We start from the raw sequence: 25,607 nt of genomic DNA, 5'->3' as shown, positions 1-25,607 counted from the left end.
TGCGCAATTACGATACATAGAATGAGATTTAGGACGCAACTTTGCCTTTGAACGCAATAAAAAAAAAAAAAAAAACAAAAAAAAATGGAAAAATGGAAAAACAATTTTTACAGTCATATCACAATTTTTGAATTTTGCCGGCGCGTCGTCTTGATATAAAGATTATTTTTTTCAGCGAGATTAATTTATCAACATTGATCACATTGTGTAATGTTATTCCGTTTGTATTCTTTGTATCCTAATATTCATTGTGATACGATAGACAACGCGAGTGAGGAAATGCTTTCCACGGAACAGGGCGGGATCTGAATGGAAGCGGATGAAACAAAAAGGAAAAAAAAAAGAATAACGCCGGGAACACTATAAAGCATCCCGCTGCATCCGCGGACGTAAATCACGACGCATGCATACATGCATGCATACACATCTACGATAAAATGGCGGGAAGGGGAGGGAAGAAAGAGAGGGTAAAAAAAAAAAATATGAAAAGAGCGGAGAAAGAGTCGCGATGCGTGCGACAGCGAGAGGGCGAGGAAAGAGAGAAAAGAAGAGAGAGAGAGAGATATACAACGGGTAGATAGAGAGACGGAGGGAAGTTGGCTCCTGATGACGCGCAGATAAGGGAGGGCTTAAAGTCTACGTGATGAGCTTCCCGATGCGGAGGAGCGGAGGTCGAGCCTGAGAACTTTCGGTAAATGCACTTGTAAGAGCTGTTTCTTCTTTCTTTAACATTTTGGACGCGACCTCAAACTCTCCCTCAATATCAAGTCTGGTTTACAGCGCGAAGTGCGGTTTGCCTTTTCGTCTCTCGCGATGCGCCTCTCTAATATCAGGACAAAGTTCACCGAAAAGATCACCCTCTGTCGTTATTATCGTTACGAAGAAATCGGAGAGATCAGAAAGAATATGATAACGCGTTTTTTACGAATGTTTTATTGTTAGATGTTATCGACAAAAATAAAATATGTATTTAGAAAAACTATGTATAGGTATAAATAATGTATTAATAATATTATTAATTTTTTTACAAAAAGAACAATCTATCAGTTTGATAATACTTTAAAAATCATAATAAAATTACAATACGTTTACACGTAAGAAAGAATAATTAGCTAATATGTAATTAGAAATAAAAGTGATGTAGAAAAGTTATGTCAACGAGAACAAAATACATACATAGGAAAATTCTATATATATATATATATATATATATATATATATATATATACGTATATAAGTATAAATAATATACTAACAGTATTAAATTTTTTTAAAGAGTTTACATTAATATTATATAATAATTAATTATGCAATAAATTATTTAAAAAATGTTATATATACCTATAAAAAAAAGAAACAGGTCCAAAAACTCAACAATTCTAAAAATAATATATGTATAGTATTATGAGAAGATCGAATTGTCAGAGGCATGGACATCCACTGAAAAGTTAAGTAGTCAGCTAACAGAGAAAGCAAGGGGTTTCGAAAGGCCTCACGTCCGTGGCTCGCATCCGGATGCGCTTGGTGTCTTAACTTCCGGGAACGTGAGTCCGTGGCGCGACACGGTCTCGTCGCCAAAGTCAGATACGAATCCGCGGTCACTGATCTCTCCGGGTCAAAGTTAATTGTGATTTTTTGACGCTGCTACGCGTTATATTTTTCAATCTGAATAATTAATTATTTACGATATCACATCGATTAAAAGCAAAGGTGCTTAGGAAATCAAGAAAATTATTAATGAAATTTTGTGACTCGTTGATCAAACGTGCAATAAATGATCAAAAATACTAAATAAAATTTGATCAAAAAATAAAACAGCTTTGTATTAAAAAAATATATAAAAAAAAGTTATATAAAAAATATGCAGAGAGAGAGAGAGAGAGAATTTCGATGATGCAACGCGCGTGATTAATTATAGGACCGAATCGAATCGCATCAGTGTGATTGGTTCGTTACGAGTGAGATGTCGGAAAATCAAAATAGAGGTATATTGGAAGGGAGATAAGGGCGACAAGCCAAAGGTAACATTTGACGGCTCCCCCGGTTGCCCCGTCAGCATCAGCGTTCCTCCGATATCGCATCGGGTTTACGGCCGCGGCGTGACGTACTCGTCTACCCCCATTGGTTTACCACCCTCACGCGTCTTATACCTACCTACCTACCGCCACCCATCACCATTCCCATTATCCACTCACTGTGACAGAGCTCTCTTGGGACCGTACCCTGTACTACGGGCGGCCCTTTCATCCGATTTCGAAGGGCCGCGGAAATTCTCGATGTCAACCGCTCCTCGTCGTACCTGCGTAATTTGTCGAACGGGACATGATTACGTCAAGAGTGGCATAAATAATACGTGATGCATCGGGATTAAGAGTATCTCTTAAACGTTCTTAAACGCTGTCAGGAGTAGGTCGTTATAATAAAAATTAAATCCCACCGCGAAAAATATATTTAAGAAATTATCTTTCGTATAAAACACACCTAGATCCTTCCTGTTTGTGAGATCGGTTTCATTCATCTAGTATCTCGAGACGTAAGCACAAATAGTTGGTTTTTATCTTTCAGAAAAGAATTTAGAATCTATAAGATAGATATAAAGCCCAACGTATAATCTTATCTTTCCAACGATATAGGCTAAAATTTATTTTTGGAGATTCGGTTGGGTCATTGGAGAATTATGTAAACTACAATTTGAAAAATAATATATCGCGCGTTTACGTGTCGCGATTGCAAGAAAATAAAAGGAATTAACAAAAATCTTTGACGTTCGATCGATAAATCGTAAAATGTCGAGCGACTGGATATCGTCTATATACTATAGACGTAAAAGTTTAATCTTTTAAGACAACAAGAATTTTCGTGCTCGTGGATCGTCGGGTCGATCGCCGTCCAAGATGCAGCGACGTCGTTAACGATAACTATATAAGCGTACGTAATTAGAGAAATAAGTATAAGAGAAACAACATGCCCTGGCTCGAGGAGAGGACCCTGACTCTGTTTGTACGGGACACAGAGGTCCGCCGGTACGAACCAGGAGTGCGTGAACGCGGGGTTGATGTTGAGCGCCCCAGCGGCCCCCTGATGGGGTCCGCCGACACCGACACCGACCCCGACCGGGCTTTGACGTTGAAAGCCCCCGTAATCCATGGCCACCTGATACGGCAACATTTTCTTCGGACAGTGTCACTTATCTTCACACTTATTAAAAAGAAAACGGTTTATATGTCAATCGGTGGCGCACACTGTTCACCCGCGTGCCACGCGATACACAAACCGGCACTCGAACCGGCACCCGTGAACGGAAACGATCATTCTCGTCATCGCCGTCGGCGCTACTTTGAATCGCCCGCGACGCGTCTGTCAAATCCCGGAGGGGGTGTGGGTGTGTGACCGAGAGGGTGACGGAAGCGCGACCGAGCTTCAAACCAACGACCGTCCCGGCCGTTCGTGACCGTGCGAGCGACTAGATGGGACTGTACCGTCCACGAGACGTCGCCGGCGCACAGAGAGGACGCGGAGGAACGAAGGAGAGTCGGGAGAGTACGTGAATAACGGGAGCGTGCGCCGAATAACGGGCGGAGTTATCCCGCCCACGAAACGCCCTGCCCGACGAACGATACTGCTGGATACTGGCTTCCTGGCGAGATGCGCGTCCGCCCACCATCCTCTCTTATTTCGTCGTCGTCGTCGTCGTCGTCGTCGTCGTCGTCGTCGTCGTCGTTGTCGTCGTCGTTGTCGTCGTCGTCGTCGTCGTCGTCGTCGTCGTCGTCGTCGTCGTCGTCGTCGTCGTCGTCGTCGTCGTCGTCGTCGTCGTCGTCGTCTTCGTCGTCGTCGTCGTCTTTGTCGTCTTCGTCGTCTTCGTCGTCTTCGTCGTCTTCGTCGTCGGCTTCGTCGTCGTCGCGGTCGTGGTGTTTCACTCCGCTCCGACGTTGTTCTCTCTATCTCTCTTTCTCTCTTTCTCCCTCTCTTCCGTGTTATGCGACGATGCAACCTCGTTCTTCTTCATCGAGTATGCTCCGACAAGATTCTTTCGTGCGATTTTCATTTCTGTACGTTTCCCGACCGTGATTTTTAATATAGTACATTTACCTCGTTAATTTAATAGCAGGTATGTTCGCAGTGATTAATTATTTTTTAAATGTGTGTGCGTGTACCTATATATGTTGGATAAAAGTAATCTCTTCAGAAACAAGTTTATTAAAGTCGCAAAAAATGATTTGACATCTTTCTTTTTCAATTATATTTGTTTAAAATATATTTATATAATTACTTATTAACTAAACAGAAAAAAATTGAAGATTGTTTGAAGAAATTCGAAAAAAAATTATGTACACATATGTGGCTATTGTGCGTTAAGATTGATTATTCGTGAAATAATATCATAAATTAAGACTTAATAAAAAATATGTGTCAATCCTTGTGAAAATGTTAAAAACTTGTATTAAACTAAACCAACTTGAGCGCGGCAAGTATTATTCGCCATGATGTCGGCATTATCGAGAATGTCGAGCAAGCCTTTATGGAAGCCAAGAATTCACATCTTCTGATCGATGCTCGTAATGTATCAATTTGTTATACGTTCATAAATACTACAGAAATATTTAATATTTATCTTGTAAAACGATAGATGGAAAAATTGTCAGTGATATATTTAAAAGTCTTTAATTTTCTTCACTATCACCTCTAATTTAATTCTCGCGAAAGAAGTGTGGACCTCGGTTGAAATTTTCGAAAAGATTTGAAAATAAACTAACTTACGTGAAAACGCCAATATTAATGATAGAGAGGGTGTACCCTCTCGAGCAGTTAATTACGCGAACAAACTCTCAGGACAATCTCTGTAGTTTGATGCATCTATTGATCGCAGATACGGTTTCCCATGTACGTGTAATCTTAACGCGAATCAGTCCTACAAGCTATTCCATGCCTAAGAATTAGCCCTAACATCGTTTCAAATAGATTTTCTTCAAAGATCGAATTGATAACATTTGATGGAAAGAAGTGTTGTCAATGTAAACGAGATTGTCTTTATACCCGACTACTCGTGCATATTTATTTATTACTTAAATTCGTAAATATATTACCTCGGCTAACAAAATCGCGAGCAATATATTTTGATCTTTGAAATAGCCGATAAACTACAGATTCCAATGTATCGTTATATATTTTTCGTTGAAAGACAGCACTCTATAATTAATAATCGCAAATTATGAAATATATAGTTTTAATATCATTGGATTTAATATCATTATAATCATCTCCAATATTTTAATGCGAATGACAAGGAGAATTAATTAACCAAAAACAATCAGTCTAAAAATGTAACTTGGAAAGTATTCGATTTCTTAATACTTGCGATTGTCTAATTATATTGAAAAAAAAAATGAATGAATAAATAAATAAATGCGCATATTATAATAATGCGAATATATATGTGTATAATATGTATGTTCGAAATAACCGGCTACCAGAGAAATACTCGACATACTAAATGAGATAAATGAGATAAATATTTTTTGCAATAATTTTTTATATATGATTTTAATCGCAAGAGACGTTATAGCATAAGTTTGATAATCATTACTTTTTACATGGAATAATTCGTCATCTCTTATTTAAAAAAATTATTGCATTGAAAAATTTAAGTTAAGATTTGAAAATACATATACATGTATGTGTGTATATATTTTCTACTAATTTTTAATAAATTACAAAAAAAGTTCAAGTCAATTCTGAAGAGTTTTTTTTTTTTTACCTTTTTCATGTTCTCTAAGAGTAAAGCAATTCTAATTACTGTAAGAAAGAAAGACAGAGAAAGATCTTTGAGAAGCTAATCTTTTTGTAGACTTTTTTTTAGCGGAAACCGTTTATATGCGGTAAAAATGTAGACGGTTGTTCGCATTTCTAGACTTAGGCGACGAGAATCTAGCTTGGAACGAAACGATCGAAGCTTAGCACGGGAAACGACGCATCGGCATTACTAGATACAAGCTCGCGCGCTTTGCGTGTATACTTAGCATGCATCCCCGATACGAAGGATTCCTTATTGTATCGTTGCACGTGAGCGTAATGCACAAATATGAACTTGGCTGCGGGCTCGTTTCCACCGAGAGAGCGCCTCGCGGTGATAACTCCGTTCTCATAATCATACATATGGATGTCCTGTGCTACTGTGCCTTGTGTGTCTTTTCGATGGCTAGTGTATCTATTGTTATTTACATATATACACGTTACACGCTTTTTTAACCCAAACGAGAAATTAAACATTATACCCGTCTAATTTGTTTTGATTACCAAGTCCAAGTCAGCTTAATTAATTATTTCCGCAGAGAAACAATAGATACATTATGGAAGTGCATTATACATATTGAATCGCAAAGTCATTCCCCCCTTGGATTACATCGAATATGTCAAAACTAACGATCACGTTGGCGCGTTATCGGATCGCGCAAACTCCGTACGCACACACAGGTGGTAGGCCAACATAGCTCTCGGTCGCATTAACTCGGTGGTTAATCGTCTGCTCCTTCAATCGGATAATATCGCCTTTATACGTATATAACGATCCGTATCTAACCCTTTTCCGGGACAATGTATCAGTGCGGACATAAACGTCGGCCGTCGGGTAAAGAAGGGCCCCATAAAAGCCGCCCCTTCCCCCGCTATCCGCGGACGCGATAAGAGCTATCTCCATTCTCTAATTGAAAGTTAATTGGTCCGCCGTTAGTTAGTCGTACGAAAACCCGGGCGCTTCCACTCCCGGATCGTCTACCGCTCTCGGCTCGGGGCGGCAATTTAGGAACGCTGTACCGACAATAATGAGACCCTATCTTATGGCGTTACCGCCGAACACCGCCACCGCTTCGGGTACACGTATTACCTACGGTGTTACGTGCGCGCCAAGTCCTCCCACGTGTCCGTAATAAACTGGCCCGGCGCCTCTCTCGGTGTCGTAATCGAGAATTTCCAACAAACACGTACCGAACGCACGTATATCTGAGACAGAAAGATTACGATCGCAAGACCTTCGAAGAGAGCGTCACTTCAGCCGGTTGCACGTATCTTCTCTAAGTAGTTACGCGTGTTGCGCTACTTAGTTGGATATTTGGTGGATACCCGTAGATCGGAGGGCTAATATCGCGACGTAACGTAAAGCCACGCGAATGTCCTTTGTGCATCGACAAGTAGGCTAAATCTGGAGATTATATCAGAGGAAGCTGTAAATATACGTGGAAGATTGAACGGAAGAAAAAAAAAAAAAAATGTACATGTATAAAACAAAACTACACTTGCTAGACGATTGAGTATTCGAAACACGCGAAAAAAAAAAAGATTTCTTTCTTCGGCCGATACGCGAGAGACGTCGATTTCGAATGAGAGAGAGAGAGAGAGAGAGAGAGAGAGAAAGATATCGAGTAGAGACGTTCTGACATCGCGAAAAGGCAGACAGAATATTTGCCCGGGGCACGAGATATCCAAGGGGTACGAGGGTTAACGTACATAAGCGTATGCGGCTCCCGTAATTTTTCAAATTGCACCGCTGTCATTCAACCCTCCGACCTTCGGACTCACAAGCGGAAGCGCATCGTTCTCTCTCTTTCCCTTTCTCCCGCTGCTGTCATCCCTCCCGTCTTTCTCCAACTCACCTCCAACCCTCCATCCACCTTCTCTCTCGTCTTCGCCTCTCGTGCCAAATTCTCCCTCCGCTTTCCACACGGCATAAGGGGAGCCTGGCTACTAACGAGAAACGAAGTTATTTGAGGGTGCTACAGAAAGGAGTCGGACAATCATAATAATCAAGTGCGATTCGCGTTTATTGTTGGCGATTATTGCTCGCCAACCCTCTTGGAAAAGCTCGCGCGGCTCTCCCGCCGTCGCGCGCGCGCGACACGGTGGTAATAAATAATAACAACCGAATGAATCTTCGCACCGCTTCGCGGCGCGAAATAAATAGAGTTAAAAAGTTCACCGATAGCGAGAACAGTCTCTCTCTCTCTCTCCCGCGAGATAAGTCTCTGTGAAATATTTCGTGACGGCTCTTCCGGCCACGCCGCTTCCGTCGCGCCTCGTAATGGCTAAGCTCATTTCACCATCGGTTTTCGCTTAATGAATCTCGTCCCATGTTCCCTCTCTCTTTCAGATATTTTTTTTCTTTTTCATAAATTTTATGACCTTTGCTCCGTTAAATGTGTATGCTCGAAAAATCTTTGAAAAAAAATATAAATTGATAGCAACCGAATTATAAATGCAATATTTATGATACTTTGTCCACGTCAGTTTTTAAGCCGTAAGATAAGAAAATAAAACGGGAATTTTTCGTGCTCCGATCGTTTATCAATTACGTCACGTATATCGAACATATTGAAATAAGAGAGGCGAGACATTAGCGTGTATAAAGGCCGTCCCCTCGTCCCGCGATTCATAATTACGTCGGGGTTTCAATTACGTCTGTCGTCGAGAGAAAGAGAGAGAGAGAGAGAGAGAACGAGAGAAAGATTAGCGAAACAAATTGCTTTCTCCGGCCCGGCACGCACATATTAGCGTAACTTTTTTAACATTAAAGGAAAAAAAACTGTCTTCGCCCCAGTACCTTCGGAAAAAAGCGCTCGTAGTTACACCACCCTGAGCACCCTCCCTGTCGCGCTACTTAATTATGCCTCGCCATCTTCGTTCGCAGGCCGGAGTAATCTCCTCATCGTTCGCCGCCGCTCCTTCCACCATGCGAACTGCTGTACACATTCTTGTCGAGATATTACCTTTTTTTCCCTTTTTTTTTTTAACGGCACGATTCTGTCACCGTCAGCTACACGTGTACTCCACCGACGCTAATATGACGTTTCTCTAGCGCTAGATCCGCAATTATTTCGCGCTCCCTTATCTTTATCAGTATCTTTGTAGAACGGACGGAATTCGTCAAAGGCTACATTACGACTGAAAATCTGACCGACCAGCCGCAACTCCAGTTGATTAGATTCTATTTACTGGACGCGAGTTTAGCGGTCCGATCCCCCTTCGCTTCCGCCTATTTCATCCCTCTTGTAGCAAATCAACCGGTATATACCGGGGCCGCGATCCTACAGACCTTTCTTAGTCCGTCGTTAATTTCGAGAAACGTCACTCGTTCGATCCAGCGATTCTTTGAGTGTGATTTTTACAAAACACGTTGCACAAATCGTATAAACAAGATATTATTTTTTTTCTTCTCGGAGGTTTGGAAACACGTTGGAAAAGGTCTGCCGAGAAATTTATTATTAATTTATCATTATACGGGGAGGTGATTTTTTTTTTTTAGCTGGCCGTCTTTCTTCGATCACAACAAGTGATACGGAAAGTTTTCGATCGGTCTCGTCGCGAGGAAAAGAATCATCTTCGGTCCGCCTCCTGCATTCTTGCGCACGCAGTGAGAGAGAACGCAGCAATTTTTGGACTTTCAAGCGTGCCGTGTCGTAGATTGACAAGCGGGACAAGCGCGGACTCTGGTAGAGAAAATGGGGATCGGGGGAAGGAAATAACAGGGTTCGGGGACCCTATATATCGGCGAGCGAGGCAATCACATCCCCCTTCAAGAACACACTGGCATTCACTGAACTTTAAAATCAAATAATGCCTATTAAAATAACAATACGCGCATCTCCGGCGAGAGCAGGTTAAACATTCTCTCGCTCGACGCTAACCCGCTCGCCTACGCGAATTACCATACGGGATCGGGTTACAACAATTACTTTACGTATCGCCGTCGCTATACGTACCGATTCGAATTAAGAGAAGGGCAAAGAAGGGGAGAAAGGCATTTCTCTCTCCGTATACCCTCTAATATCTTAATCAAACCTCCAAGATGGTTTGTTTTCGCATCTCCGTGATTTATGCGTCGCATCCCTTACATTAATAAACGCCAAATAACAATTCTTAATAACTTATTTTGCGATTAACGAGCCGTTTTGTAAATAGCCGCATGTAAATGGCCGCACTTACGACGGATCTCTCGCGAAAACAGATTTTCCGGAATTCACCACCTGTACGAGCGAAACACGGAGATCGTTATCGTGAATTGTCGCCGCCCAAGATTGGATATAACGCAAACGGTGACAGGATCGTAACCCAAGATCGTTATCGTCGCGTTGCGCGATGGTTATCGCGTCGTAATATATTATATAAACGGTGTTATACCGTTTTTATTTTTCGATGCAACAAACGCCTACTTCAACACTACGTCGCGAAACGCATTAAAAAAATTCACGCAAAAAAATTTATATTTTTTTAATTCTCATCTCCGCTGCGTACATATTATGCAATACATACGTGTATCGCGATTTGCCGTATTGATCGCATCGCGCGATCGACGTGTAGGAAGTTTCGTCGGTTCAGCCAGGGGTGCCGATATTTACGATAAAACTGTTCCTCGGAAAAGTTCCCCCGAGACGAGGGAAATTGCACGCGACGATTTATACAGTTGTTGATTCATCCGGCGCTATATCTATTAAATCGATCGCACCGATCGATTTGTATCATCATCTTATGCTCTTACTATCGATCCAGATCAAAACGGATCAATGCAATCATGTTACACTACGCTACCATGTATACATCAACGAAAGTTGAAACAAAATGATTCGCTCGTCATATCATTGTATCAAAGGTGGCTTTAATCGATCGCTACGAATTAATACTTTGTCTCAAGAAAGTGTGAAAAAAGGTAGTTAAAAATTAACAATTATTTCATCGAGTTTTATATGTGTATTGAAATTATAAAGAAAAAAAAAAAAACATCGAATGAAAGAAACTAATACTCCTATACATGTACGGGCGAATTGAAGACAGGTGGACTGACGTATATGATTTAGATCGGAGGAGCAATTTCTTGGCCGTCCGCGATTGCCATGCGGGACAAAAAGGGGAAAGACGTCGCTCCCATAGCTCGAAAGAGCTAAAGTTAGAAGTGGAAAGGTGAGTTTCCATGGGGCTATCAACCGTCGTGGCGCCAGTCATCTAACGACTCGCACTGACAACCGGATGCGAGAGAGGAGAGGCCGATACTCGCCTCTCGTACCCCGAGCTCCCGCATCGGACATTAGCATGCGACTCGCGGACGTACATATTTTGGGGAGTCCTCGCGAAGAATACCAATATTCCGCTTTGACATTCCAATAAAACGCGGTCGTTTTGTTTATGAGCTTGTACGCGCTGCGTGCGTGAGCGTGCGCGCGCAGCCACATCGTCCACGTCGTCACCGTCGAGATGGTTACATCAAAACGCATGAATGGTATTGGAGATTGAAATGGGAACGAAGAGACAGGGAGTATACGACCGCACCCACACCAATCGGTGCCAGACTGCTGGAAATGCGTTAACGAACGTCGTGCCACCCTCTTCGGCCTCATCGAGTACACGGGTAGAAGAGACCTCGTATCTTTTTCGCCGACTCTACCTTCCTACTGCTAATTCTTTTCCTAACTTTATCGCTTTTATTACGCTATTTTTTTTTTTTTTTTTTTCTTCTTCTTTTCATTCGCTTCTCTTTCCGAAAGAGGTATACGTATCGCCGCAATTTAATCGTCTACACGTAGATGATTTATCAAGCGCTGTCGCCAACATTTTTCGTCTCTATATCTCTTATGCGGAAAATAAATGGACAAGCTTGACAGCCAGCACGGCAGAGATAATTATTAAATTATTATTTTCGCCGGGGATACATCCGAGTCATAACTAACGCACTGTCGGAAAAAGAAAAGGAGGCAAAAGGGAAAGGAGGAGACTTACAGAGGCTTTCAATTTTCAAAAGGCATATTCTTTAAAGAATCTCCTCAAGTTGAACGGTGATATATACAAAAGCCTAATCGTATATCATATGTGTATATACGCACATACGTGTGCGTGAAAAAAAGAGAGAGAGAAAGAGAGAGAGAGAGAGAGAGAGAGAGAGAGAGAGAATTGATTCGAAATTTTCTCAATTCACAAGATTTGATAGAAAGATCTCGAACGCGCTGAAGATGATTTCATATACATATATGTAATACGTTGAGATATTCCATCGAAATAAGATACAGACGCGTATACGACTTCCGTCCGCGATCTCGTTACTCGCACGGCGATCCCGATGATGAGCCATAAGTGCTCCGTTGACCTCATCGTTTTTCGTCTCGTACAAGTTAAGAGAATCGTCATGCCGTGGAAGCAGAAGGAATGGATGAACGAAGGTGTCATCGATGCGCGCGGGTATTATGGCAATGATTGGTATGCCCGGCGATCGATCTACGATCCCCGATCTCCGAGCCCCTTCGATCCACGATTCCCTCCTTCCTCCTGTCGCTTCTTCCCCCTCTCACCCCCACCCAACGGGTTTCCCCAGGCAGGATATCGAGAATTACTGGACACAATGGCATATACATGATCTCGCATCGCGATCCGTTCGCTTGCTTATATATATATATATATATATACGTATGTGTATATATAATACACATTAGACTTGTTGGTATGTAGTTGAAAATTGCACCATTTCCTCGTTACGTCGCGCATCGGACCGTCCAGCCGCAAACCGCACGGTGGTGCTTTGTACTTTGCGGCCACCAACTCTGCTATATATTAAAATTATTGCTACCGCGCGCGGTAGAATATGGTCGCTTTTATTGGGCCGCACTTGTATCTCGTTGGAAAATTGTTGAAATGTCAATTGGGAATAATAGAGAGAATGTGGAATCTCTTATGGAAATTCAGAGAACGTTACTACTCCCCGGCCCCGTGCGAGATATGATGCGACCGAGAGATATACGTTACGTTACGTTACGTTACGTCGCTTCTGTTGCGTGTGCAACGAACGTTTCATCGGATCCACGCGCCGGGTCCGACACTGTCGTAAAATAGTTTCACCGAGCGCGATGCGATGATAGAGAAATCCGTTATAGCATCCAAGTTGCCTTTTCTTTTCTTTTCTTTTTCCTTCATCTCTGTGCTGTGATCCTTATTTTTACGAGCGCACAAACACCCGTTTCGAAACAGAGTAACGGCACGAGAGCAACGCGTCCGGTAATATATTATTATATGTATATACCTGAGACTGTCCCCCTCAGTCCCTTCTACTCCGCAGTTTCTTACATCTCTGTTTAGTTTTTCCGAGATCGGAACAGAGATCAGGTTCTTCTTGGGGTAACAGTATCGGGGGTGTCGTAACGGTATCCTGTGTCTCGATATCTCTCCACACTATGAGTGAGAGCGGGTGTATGTATGTGATATGGGAATAACAATAAGTATTCTGAAATATAATAGACACGTATACATGTATTAATTAGACAAAGAAAATCTCTCAGCTGATCGTCTGTATTCTCACACGTGCGAAAAATGTAACGTGTTGTATGACTAACAAGAGAGCGACAATGAAACAATATTAATTTATTAATTTTATTTCAAGTCCGTTTCATCCGATCTATCATAACAAAATTCGAGACAGAATTCCATCTATAATTTGACATATCGTGTAATATATATAAAAGCAGTTTTGAAAAAGTCTCTTTTTTAAATACACACATATGTATGTGTGTACTTAAAGAGTGCACATCAGCATACATTCTAAAATGTACAACACAATAACTAATATAAATAAATATAAATAAATATAAAAACCGATAATTATAAACAATTATAAAACACAATAGCTACAAATATATTTTTGTATAGAATTTTATCGTAAATTATAAATCGTCTAAAACGGGCTTTATTAATATGCGACATTTTTTTTTTTTTTTTTTTTTGATACCGATTGTTATAAAAATAATATAAAGTTAATGTAAAATGTAAATACAAACAGTCACGTCGATACGATACGGTTCGTACATATGAGGCAATATGTACGCTGAGAGTAGTATATTTATCATGTAAGCGAGCAATTTAGGGAAGATCATTTTTCACAGGGTGCGACGACTTTGGATTCCGGGGTGTGTGACTCGGTAAGGGTGAATGGGGTGTTATTGGCCGGCGGGCCAACACCAGACGGACATCTCACCCTCGGCCTGAGATCTTCGGCCTGACTGATGATTTTTGCTTTCCACCATCGTATCTTATCGATACACGCCACGTATATTCGCAATTCTTTCGTTCGATCATCCGACGTTTCTACACACGGTGCAACGCATGGATGCACCGATGATTTTCTAATCCCATTTTCAGGAGAAAATCAGGATAAATATTTATTGTTTTACCGCGCAACGCGATGAGATACAAGATCGTTCTGGTCATACAGGGTCATTCTAATATTTTACGGGGTAGTAAAGGCGCATTACATTCGGACTTTGTACTACGATCGCGAAACGTGATTCGGCTAATTAGTCCCTTTTGTCAGAAAGACGCGGTATACATGTCGATCGCGAGAGGGGAGAGGATTCGTTTTCCCGCGGGTATACAGATAAAAGAGCGTCAAGAAACGAAGCACGGAGAAGTAACGGCCTGTTAAAGATAAGGAAATGAGGTGTCGCACCCTGCGATCTCGGAAAGGCCGGAAGGGTCTTTTCTTCCGCGCCCGGTGTGTCGTACAGGAGCACCCCTTGGAGGATTTTCCTCCCTCGGTACGTTTCGGGAGCTGGCTGTTGAGCTCCGAATACCTTTACGCTCGGACGCTCGGACGCTCGGACCCGGTCAGCTGACCCTTCCTTCGATAAAATGCACTGTAATGCCGCCGTCCACTTTTCATCGATCGACGAACGTGAGCTCCATTCTTTCCAGACGTGTGTCTCGTATCTTCGAGTGCATTTCGAAAAAGCGTTTCTCGTATATTTTACGGAAAATAATGTCAGACTAGTGAATATGCATCTCTTGTATATAGCAGAGAGAGTATAGCCTTGTTTAGCATTATCTGTAATAATATGTACGACCCGCGCGCGATTTTGTCCTTTGAGCGCGCTTATAAGTCAGCGCAAATTCGATGCTAGCCAGAGAATTCTTATCTTAATGTAGCAAATAACTGGAGGGAGCGACGGAGCGACGGAGCGAGGTAGATAACAGTACCTACTGATCTAATCTCGCGGCTGATTTAACTCGCTTCATAATTCTTCAACCTAATCTGAATCCGTATAAGCATTAGGTCTCCCTTATGGGCTTCATAAGCGCGTGTCTCTCTTTCTCTATGTCTGTGTATTTAATTTAATACATAAAATTTCTGTTTTCTCCGCGTTAAACTATTCAGTCATCGGACGCTTTCTACAACGCGTATTTTCACATATTGATATCTTATCAATATGTGACAAATGTTTCGAAAACTATTCGTCTTTTCTACGAATGCTTGCATCTCTTTCGAATATAAAATTTAAACTCGAAATATATATAAAATGCGTTGCGGTTTTTCTCTAGATGTTTGTCGCGCTATCGTTATCTCGCTTTGTAAATAATTTGTAAATAATCTCGTAAAAGATAGAAAAAAAATTTCCGTACATTAAACATTTTCAAGAGCAATTTACGTAATATAATTTTACATTTCCGCCTATCGAGTTGACAATATATGCATGACTGCAAAAAGATAAACTGTGGCCAATCTTACGACAGTTGGTGTTGACAGTCGATTCCCGCAAGGTACATCCGCGATGTAACGAGGACTCTTGGCATATCCAATGATTTTTAGGGTGCGACACCGGGGAGGATACGCGAGCCCTTAAAACGTCTGACAAGTCGTGCGTCTGTCTACCCCCGTCTCTAGTCCTCTTCCCCCTGGTGTCTCTTAAAATCGCGAGATTTTCAAAACAGATGCACCCTGCCGCCCCCGTGAAATAGCTTTTTAAACTCCTCGACTCGATGTTACGCGTTATAAGAGAGGCGGGCGAACAACTCCCCATCTGCTCTCCCGAATATTCTGATCCTGGCAGTAACAGTCTTAAAGGGCCATTTCATATTTTCCGAGCGATATCCTTACTCTCGGGCGTTTCTCTACCGCAGTCTTCTTGCTGTAAAGTAGCGAATATTTATGAGGAGCTTCTATAAATGACGCATACCTCTATATATCGGCCGCTATTTCATTCGCTATTGTTCACGTTGGCAAATATATGCGCATGTACCAATAGTATATTAAAGTACGCTTTACAATTATTACAATAATTGTAATCATTCTGTTAAATGATTAGATATTTATAATATCATATAATATAACGATACGGACGTATAATAATAACTCTTATCATTAGGTTGCGCGCGTTAATATAATATATCGAACATATTGTATGTACATGATAGGATATGTCATCTACAAATTGTCTACCATGTGTCCCGCTATATCATCAAGGCATCGGCCTCATAATACCGAGGATCCCAAATAAATATAGCACATATTACGCGTTAGGTTCGGTATTAGACCCTAATGGGATTTACGCGAGTCTTAATCAGACGTTTCAGGCGCGATATAAGGGATACGTATTATGATATTTCTTTTTCTCCCCCTTCCTTTTGCTTTTTTCAATCCCAAGTTATTATAATATATATATATATATATATATATATAGAAAATAAAGAACAATATTTGTTGAATTATCAAAATTACTCTTTAAAACATACGTGTAAAATTATATATATATACATTGTGAAAGATTTAATGTGTCCTAAAAAGTGACTAATGTTTTCTTCTTTTTAAATTATTTTTTTAATCTTTTACGAAAATATAATCATCAAATATAGAAATAGTTTTGTGATATAAATATATATAATTATATTTATCTGTCTGTCATTTGTATAAATAATGCAAAGTTTTCACAAGATTTATTTTTATGATGTAATAAACAATAGTAATATTTAAAAATTTTTATTTACTCTCTCTCTCTCTCTCTCTCTCTCTCTCTCTCTCTCTCTCTTTCTCTTAGATCTCTCCATCATCATTGTTTAAAAAATATATTTCATTTAAACGTGGTTTCTCCAACACCATCTGTTCGTCGTACGTCTGTCGTCTCTCATTGTCAGATAAATGAAACCTGTTGTACCGACAAAGAAGAGAATAAGCAAGTTTTCCAGTACAACTTGTAGCCGTGCGGTGGCAGGCAAGACTGGAGAAAGATTCTGCCAAGATCTTTCTGGTTTATATCGGAAAGGAGTATATATATAATACAAATACTCTTGAATTAAAATTATACTTTTTTTCTGCTAAAATTTCACTAATTTCTCTCCCAATCAATCGTTGATGAAATCTTGCTTCTTTTAATTTAAAAGATTATCATTTCTACGATAATATATATATGTAGTTTGTATATTTATATTTTAATTAATATAAGATTATTTTTATAGAAAAATAAATTTATATAATAATATAAAATAATTCTTTTAAACCTTACTATGGTATACCTTATTATGGTATACTCGCAATTATTCATTTTATTACGCATAATAAAACCAGATAAATAAAATTCATAATTGAATATCTCTCTTCCCTAACAGCACACATGTTCAAAAGATGTTTTTAAGTAATCCGTAGAATGTGTTAAAACATATTTTAATATCCTGTGGATCTCTTATAAACATCTTTTGAACATGTGTACTGATATGGGGTACTGTACAGTGATGATGCTGAACGATATCTTAAACGAATGATAAAAAAAAGATTTAAATTTCCTACGTGATGCGTGGAAAATGCTTTGTTAGGTGAACAGGTGAAATAATGGTCCCCACTAATAGAGGCGCCTTTACGACGCTTTATAAGGCTCAATCTCGGAAACGGTTCGTGCTTTGGCACCGGGTGTCACGCAATTACACCCCAGCCTTCCGCGCGGTGGTGTCGCAGCGGGGTATTCCGGACGATGAAAGGAGGGAACGTGTAATCACGCTAATTGAGTGTAGATAGGCCTCGTTGACGACTCCTTCATTACACCGCAAGAAGGGTCCTAACCGCACAATTACCCACTAAGTTCAACGCTGTCATCTTTCTGTGCCGCGGCACCAAAGTGACGCAAACGTTACCGATAACCGCGATAAGGTTCGAAAGCGAGCTCGCGGGTGACTGGCATTCGGTCTCGCTGGCAAAGTGTATCCTCGTCCTCTGTAATTAATTCCCCGAAAGTCGACAAAAATATATGTAATATTTTCGGCGATTATTTGTTTGTCACATGACGGAGTTGATGTCTCGTAAATTTGTCCGACGACGCGACGCGAATCGCAAGATCGTCGTCATTTATTAGAAAAATAGCGTGACAAAAATGGTCCGATTCTCGAAGGCTTTCCTTATTAAGTTCACACTTTTCGTAAGGTTTCTCGCAGGGGCGAACACACCGTGCGGGAATACCAATGAGTTACCGGTATCCGCGGGATGTCAGTCCGCGGGACGGCAAACGAGAGGGGTAGGACACGGTCGATCCAGGCAAGGAGGGTGTTGTCGGAGCTTAAGAGTCGAATCTCGTGCCTTTGTACGGTACAAGCAGGGAGGGATGTTCCGGCATCCCGACGTGTTCCTACAACGTGATTGATCACCGAGTCTATATCGTCACTTTTGTCAATTTTTGTCTTTTTCTCAGACTCGATGAATCCTCGATGCTTCGAATTCCGTTTGATAATGTCCCTTTCTATGCATATCGAATGAATATGCACATCGTGTTTGACAAGAAGGTTAATTGCCAGACAGCTTCTTCTCGCTTGAGTTTTCACCGATATTTGTCGAAGAAACTGTCGTTCATCCACGATGGTTAGGTGGCGAGTTACAACTGGCGAATGACTGGAGAATGATAAATTCTCCAACGCCGGTTTAGCTTTGGCGAGTATCGTGCCCGAAATTTGAGCGAAAACAGAAGTCGAGGAAATAACGACGATATGGAGGCAAATAGGGAGAGAGAACCAGCTGGCTCTGTCTTGTCGGAGGCATTAATCATCGAAGTATCTAAATGACGGGATTCCGATGTATTACCATATAAATGACATCATATTTCTGGTCAGGTTTCCCCAGTTTGTCGGGTCGCTCCGACGTGATGTATGGACGACGGCATATTGGCGGGGCCACCCACCCGCTACGTCACCCCTATCGGCTCTCGGACTCTTACGCTATCGTTCTGCCTATCGTCGTCGCTGATTTCCTCCTTTGGTTCTCTTGTCAACGACGATTAGCCTGGTCATCTAAAGTCGCAATTAACGAATTGATTTTATCGTCGTCAGGCGCGTGTTATCTACATATAGCGTGTCCATGAAAAACGCGTCTCTCTCTCTCTCTCTCTCTTGCGCGTTTTGTCTCCCGCGCGCGGGCGAAATCGAAATTAGTTTTCGACTTGATGGCGATATGCAATTATGCATCACAACCCTACATAGCGTACGCATGCACCGCAAACTGGCCCGGCCGAGCGCGCGCGGTCCGTCGGGTACATTTCAATTATTAGAGGGAATTACTACGAGCGTCCATCATCTTCTATACTTATTTTCTGCTCACGACCACCACGACCACCGCGGCACAAGACTAAACTCGGCTCTATGCTCACCATGGAGATGATCCTATGAGGTTATATGCGAGGTAGGCATCATCAGAGCGCATCATCAGAGCGGTGAGAAAATAGCCTTCAATTGTGATTACAGGGGCGGCTCGGGTTCGCCTCGGCTTCGCTCACTGACTGAATCCGTCCGTCCGTCCGTCCGTCCGTCCGTCCGTCCGTCCGTCCGTTCGTTCGTCCATCTATCCATCCATTCTTTCGTTTCGTACCTTTGCAGCTACGTTGCACGCATTCACGTGTGGGAAGATACCGCGATTTAAGTAATACATCGCTCGATACATACCGCCTGCCGCTGATGTCTCTCTCGAGATATAAGACTCGCTTCAATAAATAAATTAATAAATATCATATATAAAAATGCGTGTTTAGGGATAGAGTTTTTACATACAAAGAGAGCAATGTCGCGTGCTTTTCCCGAAAACACGCGAAACGAAAGGTGGACGGGGCTCCGGTGGGAAAAAGGTGCGGAATAATACGGCAAGAAAGTTACAAGTATGACTAAGCAACAAGCTAAGGAAGATGTGACACGATGACTCCCATCGGAGTGATACCGTAATGAAGCTCCTACCGCGGTCCATGCCTGGACCACCGTCGCTCCCTTCGTCCTCCCTAGACGTACCGCATTACTAGATTAGACGGAAACCCTTAGTAAGTGCACTATTCCCTTAATCCCAACGATACTTCCAAAAGTGCGTCTTATATAATAAACAAAGCCGACTCTGTCTGACGCGGCATATAACCGCGGTAAGAAGTTGGCGTATACAAGAATCTGACATATCAGGTACATGCATCTTGATATACACGGTATGTACGGGGTGTCCCACGAGAAGTTGCCGCAACTAATCAGTTGTCATTTTTAAACGCACGTGCTGGAAAGCAGAGAAAGAGGAAAATAGAAAATATCTTCTAATAGAGGACATTTAAAATTTTATTTACATTCAAACTAACGACAATTGGAGATATTTTTATTATTTAATAAACTTTATATTAATGATATATATCTTTCAAAGACACATTCTTATAATTGAAACAGAAATTAAGTCTTTTTCGCGGTGAATGATATCTCGAAAAAATATTATATAAAGTTTATATAGTTCTTTGCAGTTTTCAGAAAGAAAGATGTTTTCCATTTCCATTCCGAGTTCGAAAATATATTGTATCATTAAGATTGTCGATATTTTTTCAAATAATAAAAACATTTTCGATTGTCTTTAGTTCACGTATAAATAAAATTCCCAATATCTTCAATTAAAAGATTTCACTTTCCCTGCTGTCTACGTATTTAAAAATACTGATAGTTACTGAAGTTACAGTAACTTTTCGTGCACCTCTGGATGACACACGCGAGAAACAACATTTATATGTTGTACGATTTATTCCGATGAATAAGTGGCGAGTAATCTTTCACGTACTAACGTAATGTATTACATAATCGAGCGTATGTTTTATACGCACATGTAATAGCGAAATCGCAAGATGCTTAGAAATTGTTGGCGAGAGTAACTTTCGCGCGGAATTAAGTTTTCTCTAATGCCTCTTGTTCTCGCGGGCCTAATGCGCTGTTTAAGCCGAGGGGTTTCAAGTTAATGCTGAACGCACGGATTTGCGCGAGCAGACTTTCGTAAGCTCTGGCAAGAACGTGCAACTTTATTGTGTAAAAATATTACCTTCTCGAGAATCTCGCGTGTGCTTTACATTACGCGAGATTCGTTCCTTCGTCGATAAATTTATTATTTCCGAGCTAGTTAGACAACATCTCGAAAATATCGCCATTTAAGCGTAAATCGAAGATCGAAACTTAAGAACGGGTTAGTACACGTCATCTCGTACGTCAAGAAGAGCTGATCAGCGGTTTGTATTTCGCTCGCACTTTTGCCGAGTTAGCTCGTTCGATCGAGTGAAAGGAAACGGACAGAAAGGCGCGGGTTAAATTAATTACAGGGGCAAGGGAAGGCGAGCAAAACGCGCCATCATAAACAAGTGGGATGACCGGCCGATCATTAGCTCCGATAATCTTGATAATAACGCGCGATGCACGTGCATCACGCTTTTGACGAGCGTGATCTCTCGCGAATCCGTAGATTGCCCCCTTTTCAAACGTGATCGTTCGTAAACGCGGTACTATGTGTTAAGATCACGACCCAAGTGCTAAGTCTAATCGACTAAATACCTTGCGATTAATTAATAATGTCGAAAATAATTCAAACCTACGACCATTTCCAGCTTAAACGGAACCGTTGCGGCGGAGTCGTTGCAAGTCTCAGTCATATCAATCCTCCTTCCTAGGACTAGGAGAAAATTCGGCAGATAGGACGCGGATAAGAACCGGGGATCCGGTTTGTTTGTGACGAAACGCAGCTCTTAACGACCCGGAGGTAACATACGGAGGTAACTCGAGACGAACGGACGAACGGACGGACGGACGGTATCGTCTCTGACATCTATGTCAGCGAGTCAAGAACAACTGCTCGTTCGGGCTCCTTTCGTGTACCGGGTGACGAAACAAGATCCGTCGTGTTACGCCGATATTATATGGTAATTTCATTCGCGAAAAAATGCGCGTTTGATTTTCAAGTTTGAGCCCTGCCGGTGATATCACGACATTTCTTTAAGATTCGCAATCCTCCTGCCAAGAGATTAATATATATTTCTACGAATAATATATATGTACGAGACAAGCATAAATACCATATATTGAAAATTTCATTCGTTGTAAGACACGGATCCAAAGAAGACGTACTAAAGTAATATGACGCGTGGAGATATGGGGACTTGGTACACGTTATACGTAATAAAAGAATAAACTCGTTGGTGTGTACCGTATATATAGGATCATAAACCGTTGCGGCTGGCTTATGCGCGCGAGTTTGTAACGTAATTTCTCACCCCTCCGTTGGAACCTGGCGAATATGCAATATCGTTTCTATTTTTTAGTGTCAGTTCATTTTGTATATATTCGTCACTTCTAACGTAAACAGAGAATATTTGGCAAAGTTGGGCATTTTTGTTCGAAAAACAAGCTGAGAAATAGCTGAAGAAAGTAGACGTTACATAAGTGTATAATTTTGTTTCTAATCGCTAATCTTTCAAAATGTTTTTAATTGTATTTTTAAACGATTACGAGAAAGCGGCGTACAGGTAAAATTTTAATTACATTCCGTAGGAAAAAAAAAAAAAAAAAAAAAAAAAAGCATGCCTTTTATGTGCAAACTCGGCTCGACTTGCTATGCGCGAGAAGGGGGAACGCGCGCGACGTTTCCTCAGGGAGAAATAAAACGCACAAAATATGAGTGTGACAAAGGAACGAAGAAAAGAAACGATAAAAAGGCGAATCTACCGGCGTTCCGGCCGCGGTAATACTCGCTTTACTCGAGTACTCGAGTACTCGAGAGATCTCTCGGACTGGCAATTTCGAAAAGAGAAAGAAAAAAAGGGAAAAAAAGGGAAAAAAAGGAAATCTCGTCGCGGCCGGGCATCTCGCTCGTCTCGTGAGCGTCGAGTTCGCTGGCGAGAGAAGGCGCGTGAACCGCGAACCAGGAGACCAGCCGCAGCCGCAGCCGGTGCGGCTGGTCTCCGGTCTCCGGTCTCCGGTCTCCAGGCACACCGGCTCGGCTGTCCGTCATCGTTTCTCGGAAGCGTGGCAGAAGTGTCTGTTCGTACCTTGAAAAATCTGCGCGAGGACGACAACGAGGCGAAACCCGTTGCGTCTTTGTGGCTACTCCTACCGTTTTCCGAGAATACTCTTTTAGTTACTTTTACTTGGCGCGCGCACGGACGTCATCGTCATCGTCATCGTCAACGGCCCGTCATCATCCCGTTTTCGCGAGAGTTATTTCTCGGAACGACGACAAATGCGATGGCACCTCGATTATTATGGCTCCTCGCGATCTGATTTTCCGCCGAGTAAAGGCAAATGGCGTACGAGAGAGAGGTAATAGACCGGAGACTTTTCGATCGAGCAAACAGATCGACCTCCGTCGAACCAACGCCGCTAAATCAACACCGGCCGGTTGATCCGACTTGTCGGAGCGTAGCCGGTCAATTATTTGCTCCGAGATTTATGAGTTTGCGCGAAGCCGACAGCGCGGGCTTCTTCGTACAGGCCGGTCTGTGGGATGATCGGCTTGACTTTCCTTCCTCCCCGAGATCGGCCGTCTGCGTCGAGTTCATTTATCTCGAACGGCGCGTCCAAGAATCACTTTTCGCGTTATTAATTGTACGTTCCCGTACAATTTCTCAATAACTCACGTACGTAATTACCTATTCCGAGTGTCAGCCGCGTTACCCTCCTGACCTTTTGCTTGTGCGCACGCGGTGCAAGGATCGTCTTGATTCATCACGCGCTTTTCTCAGGCCCTCGACAGTCGAGAAAAAATGCATTTAAAGCGGAAAAAAATAAGAGACACAAACAATTTATATCCTGCAGTTAAATCATATAAAATATTTTTGATGTAATGTAATTTTAAAAAATTACAGAGTTTTTTCTGCTCGAGAAAACAACCAAATGTATAAGTTGGCAACTTCGAATATGCCGCTTGTTTGTGTGTGTCAAGATCCGGCAAAAGCGGGAGCCGAGGCTCGAATTATGAGGAAGGAAGTTTTTATAGTTTTTTTATGTCGTATATGCCAAGTTTCGGGGCATCCAAGTCTGCGTAAAAGAGAATATATTCCCTTTATTTTCGTCCTATCCGTGACTTAAACAAATTAAAGCGTCGTGCGTCGTGTTGTTTTACGAGCATATCTCCTGTATATAATACAAGTCATCATGAATCTTTGATATAATAATATCCCCTAAACTTTGTAAAGAGGTGTACATATTATCGTGAATATTTTTGACACAAGTATTCGACTAACTCCCTGTCTCGAGGCGCGCAAACGTTTTGTACTTTAGTAATTATGAACAATTCAGCTGCTGTTGGCATAAGGATCATTTGGGTTCCGAAATGGGATCCAAAGAGGCGCGGGGAAGGGCTGGTACCCCGGTGCGTAGTACGAGACCTTCGGGGCCGTAGTTTTAGGGGCGAGCCCGGTCGCTTATTGCTCCCCGAGTGGCCGCAAAACGAAGTTTGATCAAATTCTACTGCGCCGGCATAAAACTGACCAGCCGGCCGACCGGCCGGTACGTTGGATGTTATAGACTCGATAAATGATTCATCCACGTCTTACGGATACGACTTTGCGATACATACACACGAAATGCACCCATCTCCTCAAAGTACGCTCCTCTCATCCGCAAGGCTGAATAACGCTCTAGCCAGAGATGGGAAAAGGAAAAGAGAGAGAGAGAGAGAGAGAGAGAGAGAGAGAGAGAGAGAGAGAGAGAGAGAGAGAGAGAGAGAGAGAGAGAGAGAGAGAGAGAGAGAGAGAGAGACGAGGAGAATGATCCTCATAAGTGACACCGTAGCGGCATTTTTACGAGCGTATACGTCTTAAGTTAAGTCGGAAAGCTTCGACCAAAGATAATACGACAATACAGCTCGATGCCCACTTTACGCGCACAAAATCCTGACGTATTTATTCACTTTTGAAGTGGATTCGTTTGCAAATTTAGTCGCGCATCAGGCTCATCTACTACATTTGTGGGTATCGCGGGTCCAGAAGGCGACCTTGCTTGACATACGATGTTCTTTTCAATAAAGCCGAACATCCATCAGACTTTGATACGCGACTGGCTCTGGCCCGTCCATTATTCGCGGACAATCTTGCAGAAACAATTCCGCAAGATGTCCGGAATGCGACAACCGCCGTGGCCATCGGGATCCCGGGATTACCGAACTGACCATCTCCTTTGCATAATGACCCTTCACCCCCACAGCCCTGCCGAGGGCTTCATTCGTTCGCTCACCCCGAAAGTGCGCATCCCCGCTCGCACACATATATACACATACATACATACATATCACCGACATTTCAAGAAGTGCAATAACAATAATATCTATATATGATGGCTGACCGGCAGCTCGCACCGATATTTTCCGTCCGCGTTGCACGTGAATTTCATACATAAGAATGTCCGCTCAACTACGCGGATCAACATTCAATTGTATCGAAATTACGGGGAGAGTTCTTCTGTGTTTCTGTGTGGGTGCGCGTCGCGTTTCTAAATCCAGACTGAATTTGATGCGAGCTTCGAGATATCTTCAGCGCGACTCAAAGTTTTACTGAGAGCGTGAGAGAGAGAGA

The 25,607-nt window shown here is 42.0% G+C and overlaps 1 protein-coding gene across 6 annotated transcripts in view; it reads right to left on the bottom strand.

Moving 5' to 3' along the window:
• Positions 1-25,607, bottom strand: part of LOC140662844 (protein trachealess-like) — an 84,358-nt gene that overhangs the window by 17,748 nt on the left and 41,003 nt on the right. Inside the window, exon 1 of one of the 6 annotated variants that reach the window (XM_072886504.1) lies at positions 2,969-3,520. The exons of 4 other annotated variants lie outside the window; for them this stretch is intronic. In XM_072886504.1, the coding sequence (XP_072742605.1) occupies positions 2,969-3,168 (200 nt within the window). In that variant the 5' untranslated portion in view covers positions 3,169-3,520. Of the gene's footprint in view, positions 1-2,968; positions 3,521-25,607 lie in introns of those variants that run through there. One more of the 6 variants, XM_072886505.1, reaches the window with a different exon arrangement.

This window comes from Anoplolepis gracilipes, chromosome 2 (assembly GCF_047496725.1).
Source record: "Anoplolepis gracilipes chromosome 2, ASM4749672v1, whole genome shotgun sequence".
Classification (NCBI taxonomy): Eukaryota; Metazoa; Arthropoda; class Insecta; order Hymenoptera; family Formicidae; genus Anoplolepis; species Anoplolepis gracilipes.
The sequence above is the reverse complement of the archived record's forward strand: the minus strand, read 5'-3'. Positions and strand labels throughout refer to the sequence as shown.